Source organism: Prorops nasuta, unplaced genomic scaffold (genome assembly GCF_024137725.1).
Source record: "Prorops nasuta isolate Cenicafe-Biocafe unplaced genomic scaffold, Cenicafe_Pnas_1.2 PNAS00021, whole genome shotgun sequence".
Taxonomy (NCBI): Eukaryota; Metazoa; Arthropoda; class Insecta; order Hymenoptera; family Bethylidae; genus Prorops; species Prorops nasuta.
Window position 1 is genome coordinate 220,564 of NW_027116818.1, and position 20,792 is coordinate 241,355.

The 20,792-nt window shown below is 45.5% G+C and overlaps 1 protein-coding gene across 4 annotated transcripts in view; it reads right to left on the reverse strand.

Moving 5' to 3' along the window:
• LOC136781156 (protein apterous-like) overlaps positions 1-19,872 on the reverse strand; it is a 32,061-nt gene extending 12,189 nt beyond the window's left edge. For 2 of the 4 annotated variants that reach the window (XM_066739927.1, XM_066739928.1), the window contains exon 1: positions 2,972-4,288. In XM_066739927.1, coding sequence (XP_066596024.1) covers positions 2,972-3,019 — 48 coding nt within the window. In that variant the 5' untranslated portion in view covers positions 3,020-4,288. Of the gene's footprint in view, positions 1-2,971; positions 4,289-19,779 lie in introns of those variants that run through there. The other 2 variants (XM_066739929.1, XM_066739926.1) reach the window with 2 other exon arrangements.
• Positions 19,873-20,792: the final 920 nt, after the last annotated feature.

The following is a 20,792-nucleotide window of genomic DNA, read 5'->3' on the forward strand; positions in this document are numbered from 1 at the left end:
GAAAACTATTACGCAAACTCTTTTTCCAACTGTCAGCTGCTGTACACATGCAGAATCTCGTGTTACTTCACTCTTAAACGCCGCAAACATCTCCCTCCCCCCCCCCCCCCCCCCCAACTCCGTGTAAAGCTATATGTATATATTCGATCTATTATTTCCCTTAAAGCGTGCAAGAGTGCGAGTGAGAGAAAGATTCCCTTTAAAAGGAACGTTGTCGGAAAATCATATTTTCCATATATTATTTAGGTATGATCGCGAGCAATAGTAAAATCTTTCATACGTCTCGTATGCAAGTTACTGGAAGAAAACGATCCATGAAGAATTATAATATTATAGAATTGCCAATATAATGTTCGCGTCGAAGCTATACATATAATTGCTCTCTTATAGTTTAGCCAGTGCGAGCGTGTGGTTTGGAAGAAAACGTGTGCGGCAACATATACATCCGCAAATGGACTAACGAAGAGCAATAAAAAGAAATCCTATGGATGGTGATTAAAGTGAAGAAAAAGGGATCCGAACGATGACGGGTCCCCCATATATACTATAGAAGGAAATATAGCCAAGGGTTATTGGTGAAAATGTGTCGTGTGTTTGGCAATGCAATTGTCATTGGAAAGGAGCGCGTTGAGTCGTACTATGTACGAGGATGGAGATGAAAAAGAGGAAAGTATCGTGAGCGAGCGAGCGCACGCACGCGTATCAGCTTCCCTTGGCCGAGTGCGATAGTGATAAGAACAATGAACAACCTCGTACCGTCCCCTACTCTGCGAGTCGCGTACCGATCAACGCAAACCGGAGTTTTGTGGTTTCTCTCGAAAGAGGCGTGGGCGATAGCGCTGCTGCCGTCCGTCGCCTCCGTCGCCCAAATCTACATATGGATCGCCAACTTCTCCACCATATACAGAATACACGAGCGGCATAAAAAATTCACCCCATCTACCACTACAATATGCTAACATTTTTCTCTCCATTACTGCATATATAAATAACTATTCACTGCCAAATATCTTTTTGCGACAAACGATGCTCTTCTCTCGTTATAACCATTATTGCGATAACCAAGAGTTTTCACTGCTAAAATACATTTGTCTGGAACGAGGAATTTTCTATAATAGACGAAAGAAGCTTTGCCAGTGTTCAAGCCAAGTTTCGAAGAAAGGGAGCCGCGTTGGACGTCCTTCGATCGAACAATTTTTGAATAGCTCTACAGAGACGCGAATGTTATAATTTAATAAGGTGATAAGGTTGTATCTGGCTGGGTCGTGACGTAAGGTTATCTCACATGGCGCACATGTACACTTTACATATATATATATATATATATATATGTATATACGTTCAGAGTAAATCATTAATAGGAATAAAAATTAGCGTTTGCCGAAGAATTTGTGTAGAACGATTGGACGACGATAGGGAAGAATAACGAAGACAGGTGAGAGGGAAGGGGAGGGGGAGGAAACGGCCAGTGGTGTAGCAAGATAAATTTACATGTGTGTGTGCGCGCGTGGGCGAGAGTGCACACGCGGGTGGGGATATTAAGATGCGATTAATAGAATGAAAAGAATCGTGGCGATGGAGATGAAAAATTGTTGCGCGTTCTTGGTTCATGTGTCACTTGACGGGGAAAGGAGGGGGGGGGGGGGGGGTAGAAACATACCGCACAAGGGTCAAGAATCACGACCACCTAACCTTTGGGTGAGATTAGCGTGGTCGACGGCGGCCCCCCCCCCCTTCCATCGCGTCATCTTACAATTCGTATAGCTGCAACGCCGCTCAACTTGGCCAGCTCGTTACGAATCGACGCGTGTGCCAGTGTGTACATGTAGCGCAAAATCGGTGTGTATACGCGTATCTGTCCCGATCCAGAGACTCGTTGTTTATTGGCAGATCTATTAACGGAATGTTTTAAATAATAAATTACAAGCGACGCGGCGCTATCGCGACTAGACGCGCACACCGAGGATTGTACATTTCTCGATAGACTTATCTCTCAACAATACTATATATATATACACGTGTAAACACATGTAAGACACACTATATATGCTTTTATAATATAACATATTCCACAAGCTCTTCGTTCTACAGTCTTGTATGTAGAACGGATCGAGGAAAGCATTGAATACAGCAAAGAGAGAGAGAGAGAGAGAGAGAGAGAGAGAGAGAGAGAGAGAGAGAATAGCCTGCCTCTAAATATTCTCACACGCCGAGACTAATTGGCGCCTAGCAAAGCACCAATATCAGCGACAGACTCTGCTGATCTTGCGAAAAATCAACCGCAGCCCGAGATATCGATCGAATCATTGACTGCCGCGACCATATGGGAATATGGATGAGAAGAGAGAAAAGAAAGTCTATTCTCTCTCTCTCTCTCTCTCTCTCTCTCTCTCTCTCTCTCTCTCTCTCTCTCTCCCTATCTCCCTTCTTTCATATTTTTCGCTCGCGGTTCATCGATTAAAGTTTATCCTCTAGCCTCTAATAAGTAGCAGTTTGGGGAGTCGAGCCCCAGTCTGTGCATGGGAAAAGTTTCCTTCGAGTACTCGTTGATCAAATTATTTTCGCGTCTCGTAGATTGCACTTTGGAAACATGCGCGGGGGGGGGGGGGGGGAATGTCCGTGCGGTTGATTTGGCCAATTACGCCAAACTTTGTCAAACTTTTTCAACCAAACAATTTTCCACTCTTTAACCCACGACTCTGAAGAGATTCGTAAATCGTGTAACAAATAAAGGATAGATTTGACGAATTACGTGAAAAAATGTTACATTTTCTCTGCCACATTGTTGACAAAGTATAGGCATGTAGGAATTTGGGGGGAAAGGATGGTGTGTGGTAAGGGAGGGGCACAAAGTTGAATTGAATCTATACAGGAATCGATGTAATTAAAGTGCTTAGAGAGAGAGAGAGAGAGAGAGAGAGAGAGAGAGAGAGATGCTAAATGTGCATGTATATAGGGATGATAGACTCACCCAGTGCATGCCGGTGGTAGGAGGGGCTCGCTCCTCATACACTCCCATCAGGGTGGCTGCTGTCGCGGGGTTGATCCCACTGAGGTTATCCGACGTCGAAGCTATTTGTGGGGGAATCCCGGGGGATCGGATCGACGATAATCTAGAGATGGCGTCTGCTGAAAAACTGGCCTTTTTCCCCCTTTTTCTCAAACCTTCTCTCTCTCCCTCTCGCGCCTATAGCTTTGCTGCTACTCGTTTATTCTTCTTCACCTTCTACCGTCCAATCTCGCATTTACATGGAGCGATAAAGCTGGGAGAATCGATCCTGGGAAAGAGTCGAGCCATCCTTCCTGCGCGCATCTCGAAATTTCACCAGAAATTCCAGCCACTTCATTCTCTCGGAGGAGATGCTGAAAAATGCAGCCAGAGTTCTTCTCTCCCCCTTCTGAAAAGTCGGTGCACTGTGTGCGCGCGCGCGCGCGCGCCCGCGCGCCCGATGTATATTTACCGATTTACCGGAGCTTCTTTAGAGTCCCCGCGCGCGTACACTCCGGGAAAGCGAGCTTTTTCCTTCTCTTTGAAATCCACTGGAATTCGACGCACTCTGTCTCGCTGGCCGTTTCCTTTTCAGCAAACATTGGCAGATGGAGTTTTCGATGCACCATATATCCATTGGTTAACGGAGCGTCGCAGTGGCAGTCGCAGCCGCGGCCGCGCTCGCTTTCGAGGCGCGAGGGTAAGACTCGCCACGATTCCTCGCCTCTCGCATTCCGTCCGCCGCGTCGACAGAGGAAGGAGATTTTTCGCCTCTTGGAGCAGTCACGGGCGTGCACGAAATTCTTACTTCCGAATGGCCGAGGGGGGGTGGGAGGGGAGAGATTTTCCTTTGGAATTGTCGAGAATAGGGCCGAGGAGGAAGGGGATCGATGTGGCTTGTTGGCCGGGTTCGCGCGACGGTACAGGTAACGAGAAATACAGGTGGTTAATTGGCACTGGCACTAGTAGTAGCAGCAGCAGCAGCAGCAGCAGCAGCAGCAGCAACGTCAACGGCACCACCACCACCACTACTACTGCTGACACTCGCACTGTCACTGCCACTCTCACTGACACTGGCACGAGGAACATGGGGCGGTCGATCGACACTGGCACCAGCAGCAGCAACCTCTTCGGAGAGCACTCGAATAAATCCCAGGGATCGTCGGAGAATATTTCAGACGCAGACAGACAGACAGAGAGAGAGAGAGAGAGAGGGAGAGAGAGAGAGAGAGAGAGAGAGAGAGAGAGCGCGCGCACACACCGATCACGATGCCGAGTGAGGAAACCGGCTTGGCAGCATCTGCTCTCACAGTGGAGTCCTCTGCTTTTCTGGAGTGGTGCCAGCAGCAGTGCCAGCGCCCAAGCACCTCGCCAGTCTCTCTCTCTCTCTCTCTCTCTCTCTCTCTCTCCCTCTCGGGACGAACCAACGCAGCAGCGCCGCTCAACGGTTTACGGTCCAAACGACCGTTTCTCGAGGGTGGGGCACCCAGTTATCCTTGGTCCCGCCCATTCCTCACCCCCTCCATTCCTCCCAACCGAGATAGACCCGGCCCCCTATATACTACACGCTCCTTCTCACGTTTCTTCGACCAGCTATATGTATGTACACACAGGGACAGGGAATATTTTATTCTCCCTCTCTCTCTCTCTCTCTCTCTCTCTCTCATTGAACAGTCAACAATCCTCGGTATATCCTCACTCTCCTCCCATCTCCTCTCTCGTCTCATCCTTCAACCCTCCCCCAGTACAGCAGCATCACTCTGCTTTTCATTCCAGCATTCTCTCATCTACTATAGACTCGTTTCCTCTTCCTCGCGCGAGAGAGGCTCCTCTCTAAATATGTGTATATATCACACTACTTCCTCCACCCTTTCAAAAACGCCCCCTCCAACCCTCTACAATTATACATCTCTTTTCGTCAAACTGTACACTCTCGGAATCCGCTACGTTTTTCTCCTGCTCGTCCAGCGATTCGCTCTAATAGATAGAGTTTTTTTCATTAACACAAAAATTCTATTATTTATAGACTCTTCGCTTATATATATATATATATATATATATATAATTATAAAAAAATGCCCGAGAGCATATGTAGATGGTAAGAGATGTTAAAATTATATGCGCACAGGACCTTTGAAGAATGTCTCGCAATTTGCATAGGGAATGATCTTGTGCGTTTGTCTGGAAAATTATCATCATAAATATTACAGTTACGGGGATGCACATATACGTCTAATCGTAGTATCTATATTCTAGGGTGTTTGTGCATCGTTCGATGCTAATTTGAAATTATTATTATTGTTACACGTATAGTTGCGACGAGTGTAATTATCTTCGATTAGGATAGAATAGGTATTGATAAACTAGCGAAATCGCTGTATGATGAATTTTTAGGAGGGGCCAGATGAATAGACCAGAAATTACCTATATTCTTTTTATATTATACATATACATATAAATAAAGTATTCTCGAGCTTTGGTTTAAAACTATCATTGTTGTTAGACATATAATAGAGTAGCGATGAGATGATTGATTTGCATGTGGTGTAGAGAATAGGCCAGTTGACGTAATTTGGGTGTGGTTGATTTTCAAGAGGTGCCCCCATGCACTACAGAAGAGGAGAGAAAGAAGCTCGCGCGCGCACGATCAGCTTGGAGTGACCGAAACTCTCAACGGCAGTAGACCGATATCCTGTCATAAAAAGGAACCGGTTTAGTTGCAGCGAAGACGGAAACCGATGTCGAGCATATATTGGCGTCGATAAGAGCTCCGCAGCTCCAGCCAAGTCTCACCGAAGAAACCTTTAAACATTTCTCTCAATAAAATCTTATTGTGAGTCGCGCCACAGTCGAGTTATAGTATATCATGCTCTCTCTCTCTCTCTCTCTCTCTCTCTCTCGCTCTCTGCTCTCATAGGTACTCGGTACTCGCTCGCTTCATTTGTCAATCCTGCATGACAAGGTGCAACACGCATATATACGCATACACAGATTTATTTATAGAGATTGAAGTGGGGGAGGAGGGGGAGGGGGGGGGGGGGGCTAGAGGATTAAGATAGCCAGTGTAAAATGTGTAAATTGTGGAGAAAAGGAGAGATGGGAGAATTTGGTGAGGGCGGCTGGACAATTGTCGAAGCTTAGAAAGTATTGTACGTCGGTCGAAAAGAATCCAGAAGGTCCACCTCCCTTCTAACAATGCTGTCGTTTTATTTTATTGTCGTGTTCCAACTAGCAGAGCGAGCGTATTTGGAATTGAGCCACCTTGACAATGAAGGAAAGGCCGCAGTTACGCGTGGAACGAGCCAAGGGACTAGCCTTGTGGGTTGGGGAGGGGGTTGCAGCGTCGGAGGAGCATCATGGCACACTGACCACTCGCGCTGGCGCGCGCGCGCGCGCGCTCCTCCGTACCTACAACGCGAAACCCTGCTTGTGTACACACACATACATATCTATTGGTATATTCTACGAGGAAAACGTCGAGACTTTTACATGTTCCATGAATGGGACGCCCTTCCCCTCTCCGCTCCAATTACCCCGCGCGCAGTCACACAGGGCCAAAGCCGAAAATCCCGAAAATTGCCACGAGCCTTTCACCTTTTGCTCCTGTTGACATTGAAATCACTAGAAATCCCCCTTCGAGCCTCGGGATTTATCTTGCTCGGTGCGAACAACGCTTTTCATTGTGTCAAGAATTGTAACATTTATTTTACGCGCGAGGCATTCTATATATACATATATATATATATAGAATTTGAATTCTCATGGAAATACACAAGTCGATAAGAGAGGGGGAGAGGGAAGAATTTTTATTACCAAGAGCGGGTTTTAACGAAAATAAAAAAGAAGCAGAAAATCTTTGCCAAACCTGCTTATGAGTGAGCGAGGTTCGGAATGAGTATAGGAGGGGTGGGGGGGAAGTGGCTCTTACGTTAGGCCACCTGAAACTTTTACGGTGAGCGTTGACTCCCTATAGCGTTTTGTAGTAGCGCGATCCTTCTCGATCGGAACACGGATTCTTAGTCTCGAAATGTATAAAAGGGCATTGGGTCGTGCGCGCGCGCGCTGCGGTGGTTTTCCGTGCTTCTGTGCCGCGTGGCGTGGCGTGGCGCGGCGCGGCGCGGCGCTCTCGACCGTCCGACCGACCGACGGATATCCTCTTAACGACACGTGGCGTGCACGCGGTGCACGTGCCTTTTGCCCAGCGCGTCAAGCATTAGTGTGCAGTGGCAGCGTAAAAACAGCACGTCAGCAGAGGGAGCACTGCGTGGTGCGCACGGGGGCGCCCACCTTCCACAACTCCAACACCCGTATATATCCATCCACCTCTCTATACATACACATATATATATATATATATATATGGATGGCACATGTGCGCGCATCGAAGCACCATCCTATTATCGTTCTGCTCATTAGCTAAATCACCAAACCACAACTGTACGTCCTATATATATATATATATATATATATAGCTTACCGGCTGTGCGGCTCCGCGACCTTCCCTACTTTCTCCCCACCTATCTCAGCTATTATCATTCAATGAAAATCCTCTAAACCAAACGAATGACAATTAAAGAGCCCTTACCGATGATTCTCGCTACGCGCTACAGACTTTTGCGCCGCGCGGCAATAGGGAAAAACAAGCGACGCGCGCGCGCCCGGACCATTCGACTGAAATCCTCTAAAATTAGCTCCGCAACGAGTTTAACACTTGACCGTCGTCTAGTGAAAATCACGAGTCGATCCTTCCTACTCGATTAGGTTTACACGTGAGAACGCGCAAAGGATAGCCCATGTATCTATATATGAAGAAGAAGAAGAGAAGAGAGAGGGAAACAAAAGAAACGCCCGCCCATGTTGTGCAATCAGGCGTGTGCATGCACGCTACGCGTACGTGCCTTTTATTATGGGAAACTAGAGAAAAATTATGCACGCTCTGCTCCCTCCATAGAGTCGAACATTTTTGCCCATTTCTATAGGCGTATACATTGCATGTACTAGCATATACGTCGCGCGTCCTATATACACGCTCGATAATTGGGATAAAAAAGTCTTTATTGGTAATCTATATAGCTGCAGGCATCGCGCGCGTTGGAAGGAAAAGAAGAAGGAAAGAAGGGCAGCGAGTGTCTCGAGGGAGGAGGAGGAGAAAACGAAGGTCGACCGGGCTTACGCGGATAACAGTCGTACGTTCCGGTTAATTCGGATTGATCGTTGACGTTGACGTTGCGCAGCATATAGTATATACATATAGTCCTGACGCACGCACGCACGCACGCACGCTTTATTATTATCCGACTTTTATGTAGACCACACTCTAGTGCCCCGTCTATTACGAATAAATCTCTGTTTCTGCACTTTCCTCCAAATTGGCCAGCATAAAAAGCTCGTGAGAGCTGGCTAAACAATATGGATGAGCTTAAGCGTCCCGTGGCCGTTCGCGCTCCCCCGCGTTTATCCCCCCTGTCCCTGAAACGAGGACGTTGCACGATGCTCCTGCCACGGCCCATGCTCTCTCGTTCATCCATCAATCAAACCTACCGAAGAACCCTCCATGCTACTCGCGAGCCTCCAATTTCTAATAGCCCGTAAACCTGCCAATTAATCATTCCTCTATTATTATATTCTTCCTTAGGACTATATATGCATACGCTAGATATGCATGGGTATACATATATATATATATATACACGATGGGAGAGGAGAAAGGAAAGAGTACGGTGGGTCTGACGCGAGGGAAAGATGAGCGAAAGACGAAAGGACTGCAGCGCGTGATGCATGCAGCTGACAATTCAAGCTCGATAATTGGCTGACTTTGAGAATTCGATCAGCCGCGAGGACTCGTTTCGCCGATTTTTCGTTAAATGCACGTATACGTGCACGCCATCCTCCTCCATCGACTGGATGCTGAACATTATTTTACGAGAGAAAAAAGCTTATGGGGTATTTCGGCGCGCGTGCGGCGAGGGTGACACGTGCACGATTGGGAGCCGTTGCGAGGCCGTCGGAGCTACGAGACGGAGAGATGCTTTACCCCCACTTCCTGCACCAATCAGTCATCAACGGGTTTTCCACAATTTGCACGTGCATCGATAAAAGCAATTTTTCCGCGCGAGATGCTACTTCTCGCTCGCTCTTCTTAATTCACTGGCGCATATATAAATGACGCGCTGGAGAAAACTTGTGGTCTCGACTCTAGATATTATACGTTCCCTCCCTCTCCAACGCATTAGTCATCGCGAAATCGAATGTTTGCAGCTCTTAAAATGATCAACTTATGCTATTTGTACAGCAAGGCCCATTAGACGGCGGTTATTGCATGCAAACACTTGCCACACGGCCTCGGGCGCTGCGCATATATTTCGTACATCTATACCTATATAGAAACATGAAAATATTCCAATTGACCATTTTTATAATGATTAAAGTTGAAATTGCTGCGTCTAATCGATGAATTTCTGTAAAAATGGCGCGATCGCTATTAACCCTCTAGAAGAAATGAATTGCTTTTTATTTTTATTCGCTGGAAGAGTGATTAATTTGCTTTTTCCGTTTTTCTTTTGGATAGAAATTAGTACTCGTATAAGACCTGGCCTAAGAAGGTCGATCCGGAGAAGGCGCCGTATAAATATTGTCTTAGGTCGGAAGGAAGGAAACAGCGTGTGGAAAGAGTCTCTGCGCAGGTGCAGTAGGCGAGCATCGAAACGAAAAGGAAGGCACACACGCACGCACGTATCACAGGTAACACGAGTAAGTATGAAATTATTTCATCCTTAAGCTTGCCTCGAATTCTCTCGCACAAGTTTACGGATCAACAGCTTGTATATATATATATATATGTAGGGAGTCCAACTATACTCTGTGCTCGTGTTCGATTCATCGAAAGAGTGTAATTTTAGGCTGATGCGGTACGTTTAGTTTTGGCAATTTCTCACTCTTTATCGTGTAGCACCAAGTGACTAGTCTGTTCGGTATATAAGTTCGCCTCGCAAGTAGACATATATATGTATATATATATATATAGCTTAGCGATAGAGGGGAGGGGGCTGGTAAAACTCGCGCCGCGTAACTCAGCATCTGGACGATAGAGATAAACGAGTTTAGACTGAGAGAATTCTGTCCATCATAAACGTTTCCCGGAAACCTCTATCTTAACCGCGGTGTTTCATTTGGTAAACATACTAGAGTAGTCTCTCTCGCGTTTCACGAAAATATATGAAATTCTGAAATCCGAGAATCGTTTGATTGATAGAATGCTCGAACAAGTGCGGGGACACTGCACATAGTGCGGCGAATAGGGAATTTGCGAAGGAAGACGGTGTGCGGCATATATTGCACGGGGAGGCGAGTCCCGTAACGCCGTACGTACTGTGCGCGCCGCCAGGGCTCACCGTACGTGTTCTCTCGTCCGAAAAGCCTACAGCCTATACACACGGCGCAAAACCTTTCTGAATTATTCATTTATTATGATAGCATAGCGAGTCCGAGAAATTAATCCGACCAGCAGCCCTTTCCTACATCTGTCGTCATGGCCGGCCATGCAAGAGTTTGGCAAGTTTGGATGCGCGATTGGTTGCGACGACGATTCGCTCCTATACGGGCAGGATGCAACATCCACGTGTTCTTTCCAAATTCTAAACGGTATAGGAGGATCGATTTATCGTTTGCGCGCAACGACTTGCTTCCAGTCGCGCACCGTAAATCCTACAGCATCTCGGCACGATCATCGCTATATACCTATATTCTCCTCTCTCTCTCTCTCTCTCTCTCTCTCACTCCTCCCTCCTTCTTCATTCACTCGTAATATCAATTCATTCCTTCCTTCTCGCACATAAGGAAAGTTCCTTTTTTACCGAGAAATTTTCGACTATGCGCCATAAATCTTGGCCAGACTAATTAATATTTCTAGTTGAATCCGCGCAATCTAGATCTAAAGACACCGTTAACTATCTGGCTGAGCAACGTGTAAGAGCATGTGCAGTCAGCCATCCAGCCAACCAAGCTATGTACGTGTGCCTTGTTTCCATGATTCCGTTGTATTCTCGTGTTATATTCTTGCCGTTTCTCTGTCCGCTGCGTCTATCACTGAAATAAAAGAGGGAAAAAATCAGCATAACTAGAAGGTTTGCTCGATTAAAAAAAGGATGCATGGTACACAGTCTGGTGAAACGCTTGGCCTACTCGCGCGCGATATATATATATATATGTATATATAGGGAACGAGAGAGAGAGAGAGAGAGAGAGAGAGAGAGAGAGAGAGAGCGGCAGCAGATTGTCTTGCGAGAAAACGAAAAGGGGAAAAGAGGTAATTTCAAAGGGTGCGAGTAGTAAACGGGAAGCAGAGCTCCAAGGCGATTACTCTTCCTCCCCCCTCAGTGAAATACCGTCTTCCTGTCATCGACCAATCGAGATCTCCTATCTCGCGTGCTGTTTATGCGCGAGCAACCGTCCGCGAGTTATGTACGTTATATACAAATAATATAGAGGGTGAGAGAGAGAGAGAGAGAGAGAGAGGCACTCGACGCCTCTCGATCGGATCTTCCCCACAAATCTAAATCTAACCAATTCTTCCTATCCTGCACAATATTACAAGTGATATAAGGGTCTTGTACTTGCGAAAAAATTGGCATATCTCTCTCTCTCTCTCTTCCTATTACGCGAATAAATAAATTTTTAATATTCCATTTGACACGTGCAAGAGAAGGTTCATCTGCACATGCGTACCTGTGAAATGTACAAGTTTTGTCTAGGGTATATATCCTTTCGAAGGTATATAGCTACCTTTTCTTTACACTGGAAAAAAGATGTCGAAGAAAAAACTGTGACTGTCACGACTGCATGGGCGACGCATCTCGCGAGGCACGAATAAAAAGGCTCGCCATATTGTATGTATATATATATATATATACACATATGCGAGCCGCGCTGAAGCAGCCAGCTTGACTCTGACTCGTCAGTTAGGTGTGCTTTCACGCGCGTGCGTTTCATTAAGGCCCCTATACTATTTTATAGTGCGTATACGCTTGTGTGGAGCGTCAAAAGTTCCGGCCGAGAGAAACTTGGCTAGCCGAGCCGAGTAAGAAGAATCAACCACGCGAGCCTATAGCGTCTCTGATTAGTAATTAAACGCATGACAGCCGACCGCTCTTTTACCAACCTCCTCCACCTTTTTTTCCCCCATTCGGCACCCTATACTTTGCGCACTCCTCGCCAAATCAACAAGCGCATTCGCTCTTAACCGCGAATCTCCGACTTCCGACACTTATCCGAGGAACATCAACTATAGCTATAAACCTTTAATCTAACTCGCCGAGCAAAAATCTAATGCAATTTTCCATTCTGCCGAAAAATCACAAAACTTGAGTCAGCGCAGAAGCAACTTTTCACAACTCTAACCTACAAATTATTCTGCCCCGCAAATATTATATAGGAAGACGATCAAAACTTGCAGTTAATTAACTATAAGAGAGAGAGAGAGAGAGAGAAGCACATACTCTGATACTAGAACTTTATTCTTTCTTTACTTTTTCTTTCGAGAAATGTAATAACACAACAACACACCAAGCTCCTCGATCTTTATACAATTTCAATTCGCCCGGATATTTCGACAAATTACTGTATTTATATATATATATATATATATATATGTATGTATATGCTTCTCTCTCTTGCTCCTATTTCTCCTGATTTATACTGAAAACAAAACAGTAGCGCGTAGCCAACTTCTCTCTCTCTCTCTCTCTCTCTCTCTCTCTCTCTCTCTCGTTTCCACTGACCATGCCTCCAATTAGATCACGAATCTAATTAAAATTCTTTTCTTTCCGCGAGACTATTTGAAAAATTCTTGATGAGAAACATTCGGTGTATCTCCGGTGGTAGCAACAATAGTACAATATAAAGCCGATCGCTTCGAGGAAAACACAATTCCCATTCAGTTTTCGAATAGCATATATAATTGTTTCTTTATACTATAGAACGTATGGGAGGGGAGAGAGAGAAATTTGACTAATTTCTTTGTTACTTGTGATAACGACGCAAAGGTCCACATACAAAGTACTCTACTGGTACGAATGATGATATACAAGAATCATAAGAGTCTGTGTACATATATTGGAGAGTATCTCTGTTATATTCGATGTAGACACTTGGTGGTATCAAAGTAGCTCATAATTATTCATCTTTCGTGAGGATGGTGCAAGGTTCCGGTTACCGAGAAAAGATGTTTATCCGATATAGTATATAGTAGATGGGAGCCACCTGCCAAAGCCGATATGCAATTAATGCTAAATGCTCAAGAAGCATGCGATCTTTGCACACTGTATTTTCGCATTAATCAACGAAAGCTTTTTTACATATCCTGTCCACTCGTCTCTTTTTTTTTTCCTCTTCTTATTTCCCCTTCTCCTTTATTCCCATGTACAGCTAAAACATTCGACTAGCATATTATTGAACTAGCAAAGTATATATGTATGTACATTGCTGAAAACTAGACACACACACACACACACACACACGATAGAAGGTGAGCGTATAGAATTGAGAAAGGAACGAAATGGTGATTATTGTCGATGTTAATCTTTCTTAGTGCGAGCCCATTGATAAGGCAGCTACTTGTTTGTCAAGCAGGTGGCTGCTGAAGAGGCAACCAGGCGGCCACGGCGGCGTCTTTACGTCGTTTGCCTTCGACCCTCTCTTTGGTCAGTTGAGTCGAGTTTAGTCCGTTGAAACCATTCCTACCGTTGTACGAGAGGATCCTACCAAGTTTCCGCGAAAGAAAGAGAAAATAAGCAGCGCGTGCTGCAGCCCCCTCCCCTCCTCTCTCTAGCCCTCTTGTATTTACCTACTACAGATTATCCGAAGAATGACAATACGGTTAAGGACTGCTCGGTCACGGCACGCTATGTCCCTCCCCCCCCCCCCCCCCTCCTTCCTCCGCGCCGTCCCTCCTCTCACGCCGAGATATAATGACATTTAAGAAGGACACATTTTCACGGCTCAGCCTGCAAATAGCCGGATTACCAGATTCGGCCACAAAAACCACACCCTACCACTAGCTACTCTTTCCTCCTTCCCCTCTACATTCAAATGCAAATTCCAATCTCAATCTTACCGTCAGCACTGCATAATGGGACTTTGAAGAGCCTACACCCCTCCCTTCCCTCCCCCCTATATTTTATGTATTGAAATCCACTCGTGTTTCCTGCAATAACGCGCCAATCGACGATCGCGCGAAACTGCCATCTTTCTTTCTTCATATAGAATTTGTATACTTTCGTTACTCAATTGTAAATTTAATATTAGACAGTCGTAGCAATGTTTCTATATATATATATATATATATATATATATATAGCCCTAAAACTCTTGATATGCTCTATAGTATAAAATGGATATTTGTGCGGGTACTTCTCTTCGATGTAACGACGCGTCAGTCGACGTTTGGACAAAATTGCCATTTTTATAGAAATATTAAGGACAAGTCCTGAAACTACATAGAGCAAGCCCGTAGACTTTGAATGATTAAGCGAACGTATAGTAGAGAGAGAGAGAGAGGGAGAGAGCAAAGTTGGTTGTGATGCAACAGGGATAGATAAGGCTGATGATTTAGCAATGAGAAAGCATCGATGCTACTAGCGCCTAGTGCATATGGTACAGGTACTGGTATAGGTACCGGTACCCGTACTGGTACTAACACACAGACACGTATTACCTTGGGCCACGCCATAAGAGTACGCCCTCGTGACCCTTTCGATATCTTTGTTAAAGCCACTTTGGTTAGCCCGTAACCCTTGTACTCCCACCGAGGGACCGAAAGTATACTTGTTGTTGCGCGTGTATATCCAACATGAGCAATTACGTGAAAAATTGATAAGATCGATCTAGCCTTATCAATTCGATCACCCTTCGATTTTCGTGCTATATCGATTCATCGTGTCGTATTTTTATTGAATAGCACGCTACACATCTTTTGTGTGTGTGCGTGTATATGATTTTCGTTGATTCCCTAAAAATATAGTTATATAGATGTGCGCGAGCTCGCTCGGTATACCTGAAGCGATTGAAATGTGTCGACAGCTATAGGCGAGAGGTAGGGTAGGGTAGGGTAGGGTAGGGTAGGGTAGGGTGGGTAGGTAGGTAGGCAGGCAGGCAAAAGAGGAAAGCACAACTTTCCCACAGTTAATAAAGCTATTAACATTATCTTGGTCCCGAGACTCATCCGGATGGCTCGTCGGTGAGTATAATTCAAGCTGTCGTCGTTATCCGAACGGACATCTACGGACGACCAGTGCTAACCCGAAGCCACCTCTCTGCCTGGGTACACACTTGGCTCCAGATATTGGACTTTTGGACCTGTCGCAGTTAGGCCCAGTATTGCAGACTGACCCGTGTGGTCGCGTGGCCTTTTACCCTCAAACATCCTCCATAATAGTTGTACCATTAACTTTTCCACAATGCAAAACGGACACCCCGTCCTTTATAATTTAATAATTATAAATCATTCGAGCTTCTCCAATTCTCCACGATTCTATATAAATAAAGGATTGACGAACTGCGCAGTTCACCGTCCGAAGAAGGAAGAAAATACTTTACACAAAATGTGCTCGAGTCTTTGACTAATATAACTTTTACGCGTCATTTATAATGATATATTTACCGAACACGTGTAATGATAAGAAACTTTCACCCCCGATAAGCTTCCTTTTTCGTATAGCTTTGGAAGAATTTTAATTGAGATGACATCGCGCGCGCGAGGTATATATATATATATATTAATTTAGATTCTTGTAGAGCATATATACTACATGTATATAAGGAGAGAGTTTGGCTGGTACACAAGAGACGTCAGAAAGTGGCTGTATAAGAGGAATTTTTGGCATGTCTACCTCGAGTGCGCATGCGGAGCTTTTCCAAGTTTGCAGGGGGAGAGAGGGAGAGAGGGAGAGAGTACCGTTATCACAGAGAGCCTTCTCCTACGCGGCAGCCCGGCCAAGTAAGCTTCCTCTTTCATTCCTCGGCCCAAGGGTTTTTACCCGTATAATCACGGCGATTATATTAAGCCAAGCTACAAATAGATCGGCTCCCGGTATATACGCTCGAATAGATGCAACCAAGCGTTAAACTACTTCGACTCGCGTTTAGCTCAGCTAAGCCAACTTGCTAGCTTTGCAAGAAACGCATGCAAATATTAAGTTGGGGCTCGCGCGCGCGCGCAATATATATATATATATATATATATAATATGGAAGATGGTAAGGATGCTGCAGGCGGTCGTAGCTTTTGGCGACAGGATGCGTCACCCCGTCAATGTCCATGTCCGCCCTGCATAAATCCATCTTCGTACATCAGCGAGCGCGCTGCACGTACACAGGCTTGTCGGATAGTGACGGCAATGACCCATCATCATCATTCACTCGCGCGAGCAGCCGCTGCGGCGCACTTTCGGTCGATCGAGACAAGAAGCGAGAGAGAGAGAGAGAGAGAGAGACACGTGTATGCGTATAACGTTGATCGTATAGGTGCATGCATTCTACAGTATCGATAGGAAATTATTTGTTCGCGTGTTATGTATAGCCGCAGTCCCAAAGTGCAGGCAATTGAATTTAAAGTTAATAATTTGTAAAGGGGTGCGCGTGTGTGTGTGCGTGCGTGCGTGCGTGCTCCTCTCATCCTCCGAACATGTCTCAACCGTTTTTACGACGCTTTGAGTCGCGGGCGTCGCAGCGGAATGCGCTAATGAGGACTTGGCTAGCTTTAGCGTCACACTTGCCCCTTGTAGATTGGCACGGCGGCGCCTGGCTACTGCCACGAGTGCCACCGGTGCATACGTGTGCTCCGACTGGCCGAACCTAGAGCCCCCCATGTGCGCGACGCGGCCTACACACGCACCGAAAAATCTCCCTTATCTTCGTCTTCGCTAATAACCCTGTCTTTTGCCCTGATACGCGCCATGCGCCCGCGATACTCGGACGCTAAATGTTACAAAAAACAGAAAACAGCTCCAAAGTGATGGAGAGAGAGAGAGAGAGAGCTGACAACTTGCCACTACCATCGAGAAATACTCGTCAACGTTATCCCTGCAACTCGATTACGTCATAGTGAAAAAGTAATAAAAAAGAAAAGAAAGAGCAAGACAGAGGTCAGCCATAGTCTTGCTAATGGAGCAAATGGTAGCTGAGAGCAATCGAGATTGAAGAAGAGCGCAAGCTAAAAGTTGAAATATTTTTAGCCAGTTACTATACTTGGATGGTAATTAAAAGTACAACAGAGAGAGAGAGAGAGAGAGAGAGAGAGAACTCGCCCGCCCGCCCGCCCGCCTATTCTTATATATGGAAACAGTATTGTGCAGGGGGTATAAAAATTGTAGCTGCGCTCGCGCCATGTTGCTGTTGCTATACGAGCAAAGAGTGCTGCGCATGGCTTTGGCTTTGAGAATCGGCAAGGAAACGGAAGCAACGACCAGATGACTCGGTGCGATAATACACTCCTGCTCACGCACTCGCTGCACGAGGGCCTAATAATCTCAATAACGCGCCAATTTTCAACGACACACGCAACACGCTATACATATACCATGCAACTTTTATATATACTCTATGAAAAAATAGATTGATCGATGAGCAGCGAGAGCACAATGATTGCGATGTGACACCTTCTCCCTCGTTACATCCGAAAGATAAATTGCCTTGGATGGAAAATATTTCGTCAGATTCGGCGATGATTAAATCGCGCGCGATATAGATCTGTTAGCCGGAAATGCAGGTATTTCTATGATATACAGACATCCGGCGCCACGCCTCCTCGGCTCACCTGCTTTACGATGCCTTGTGCACCGATCATAATAACGATCATGTTCATTCCACATGGCGATGGATATATACCGGCTATATTCATAATATCTTGCAAGGCATTGCCGATAAGGCTTCTTTTCTCCTCCTTCCTCCTCTTAAGCGTTAGTCGCACATCGATGCCTCTTGAATATACAGCTCGCGAGCAGCCTACCATCCGAGGTTCCGAGCTGGAAAATCGCAATAATTGCTAGCCGTTATGTAAATTAGACCGAGGAAAGATTGCATTTTTGCGGAAGTGCCGCCTTTCGCACAATTCTCTCCAGACCTTTGATATAATTAATCACCGCGCTCGCGCGCGCGTTGCACGGTCCCGAGAGCGCCTACCTATCCCCCCTCCCCCGTCTTTTCACTCTCTACGCATTCATCGTTTCATCAGGCTTCTTTCATACATTTAGATATAAACCGTATACTCGCCCTTGTGGCACATGATTATCCATCATTTTTTCAAACGAGTCGATAGCGTTGAGACTGTTTCCTTTGAGCGCTCGCGCGCGGGCGCTGCTACTATTTGCAGAAAGGACGTACATACACACACACATATATATATATAAATATAGGGTACTCGTCCATCAAAAGTCAAGTGTTCTCACTCGTTGTGTCTTTTTTCAAATTCATTTGGTTTGTCTATAAATAATCTATCGATTTATTGTTCATTTGAAATATTATCTGTATATTTACTGCACTCTCTTCCTTTTTCCTATCCTTTTACCCACCCTTTCTCACCGGCTGACTCCCCCAATCTTTTTCGTCTTTTTTTCTTCTCTTTGATGACTAATAATACTTACCAATTTGTGGGAAGATTCTCGAGCTCGAGCGATTTATACATACGACGCGACGCGACGCAACGCAACGCAACGGTGAGCTACAAGTCGCAAATTGGTGTTTGTACCGTATAGCGCTAAGCGTATGTATATATATATATATATATACAAGGCAACACTATATAGTGCACCGCGAGGGGAGGTCTTGTTGGTCTCACGATGGTATACGGGGTATACAATATATGTTATGCTAGTTACACGCGAGAACGGCAACACGAGCATTAAAGTAAGCGCATTATGATAACTATACGAGTTCTTTCGCATCTCTTTCACGTTGTCTTACCGTCAATATCCGTGCGACGAGACGCGAGAAATCAGCAATAATTCACTCAAATATTTACCCGCTCTCGACCATTGATTGTTGAATTTAATAAAAGAGATTAGGCGATAGAGAGATTCGAATGTAGCACAATTTTCAGAGATTTTACGAGGAAAAGTTGGGAGGGCTTCCATTGATTCTTATTAAAATATAGCTATACGTCTGGCAAATCATTAAAATCCATTTGCTTTTGCAAAGAACTCCGCTAGTTCGCTGGCATGAGCATAATCGGGACTTGCAATCGTGCGACATTCTCGATGAAGAAACTGCTGAATGAAAGGAAACCACTTGTGGTTCACACGAGCGGTCGCGCACGCACGTACAACCTTACTGTCTCGAACCATTTACTCTAAAGTAAAGCGATTTCCTTTTGCACATTATGATCCCACAGTATACATATATGCATATACGTGTACCGCTTCTTCGACTCTTTTCTTAAGCACCAATGAAACTCGAAGAAATTCATGTAAACAAAATAGGTCGCGATGTCGCGATTCTCACATTTCTCACTTTCTTGCAAACTCGTCTCTCAGCTTCTTCAATATTATTGTTTACGTTAACGTAAAGCGGCGATAGGACGAGCCGTCGCGTCGCGCGTCGGGTCGGAAAGAAGCATCTTGGCCACTCTCCATTTAGCACCATGGCTATCGAGATCAAGTTGGATGCCGCATGCCGCGCGCGCTGCCCGGATCGATCTACAGATAAATAAATAGAAAAACGGCCGCGGGCGTAAACAAGCAGCCACGGTCACTGCCAACCGTGCGCGGGTCTCATCAGGTACCCGACACACACAATTCTTACCCTCTATAGGCTATTTCGTGTTAACAGTCAAACCTCATAAAGACGTTTAAAGTAGCCTCGGAGAAAGAGAACGCACACACATTCTTTCTCTCGCTCCTTTTCGAAACGTGCACTTTTTTTTAGCTTCATCCTCCTTCTGCCCCTCACCGTAGAATCTCTCAGAGTCGCCGGACGCCGACTTTACAAGCGGCGACGATGAATAGGCCGTTCACCGAAACTCGTATATACCTTTACTCGTGTAGAGGTACGGGAAGTTGCGCGTATGCGTGACTTGTATGTGTGTGTCGGCCATATCCCCTCTCCCTTCCATCCCACCTTCCTACATATGAGAGAGAACGAGACGCGATTGCGTGCTGCTTCGACTGTAACCATCACCACGACAGATACGGCACTCGGGCCTCAATGGTCCAGAAGAGAACGCAATAAATTTTCGATCATCCCTCGAAATAGTACCATGAGAAGGAAAAAGAGAACAAGACCGGTCCTTTTGCTCAAACTGGTCTTGCAAACCCGCCCATCAACGACGACGGCCACGATGACGACGGCCACGATGACGACGACGACGACGACGAAGCGCTACCAACGCTCTCTACCTTTTAATCGTACTCCCTGTGCATGCATTCTATCATCTACCGCTACAAACACCTTATCACGATAAATCAAAATTATTCGTTCATTGAAACTTTGTTTCCTACATTGCTCTTATAGCGTTATTGTCTAAAAAGCATAAGAGTATCAAACTATAAAGCTATTCTCGAAACAACGAGTAACAACTGGTACCAATTAATAACGCGATGAATCGAGGAGGTAAAAAGGCAGTGAGAAGTGAGACGGAGAGAGAGAGAAAGAGAGAGAGAAAATAAAAATAAAAAAAACTCTGGGAATTGAACTGCCGGAGAAGCTTTAATAGTAGGCCTCGCTTAATAGCCCTCGTCCCAAAGACCAAACTGAATGTCATTGCAACAGATTCAGTCACATGAGTCGGCACTGTCAGCAGTACCAAAGGGGCGTTC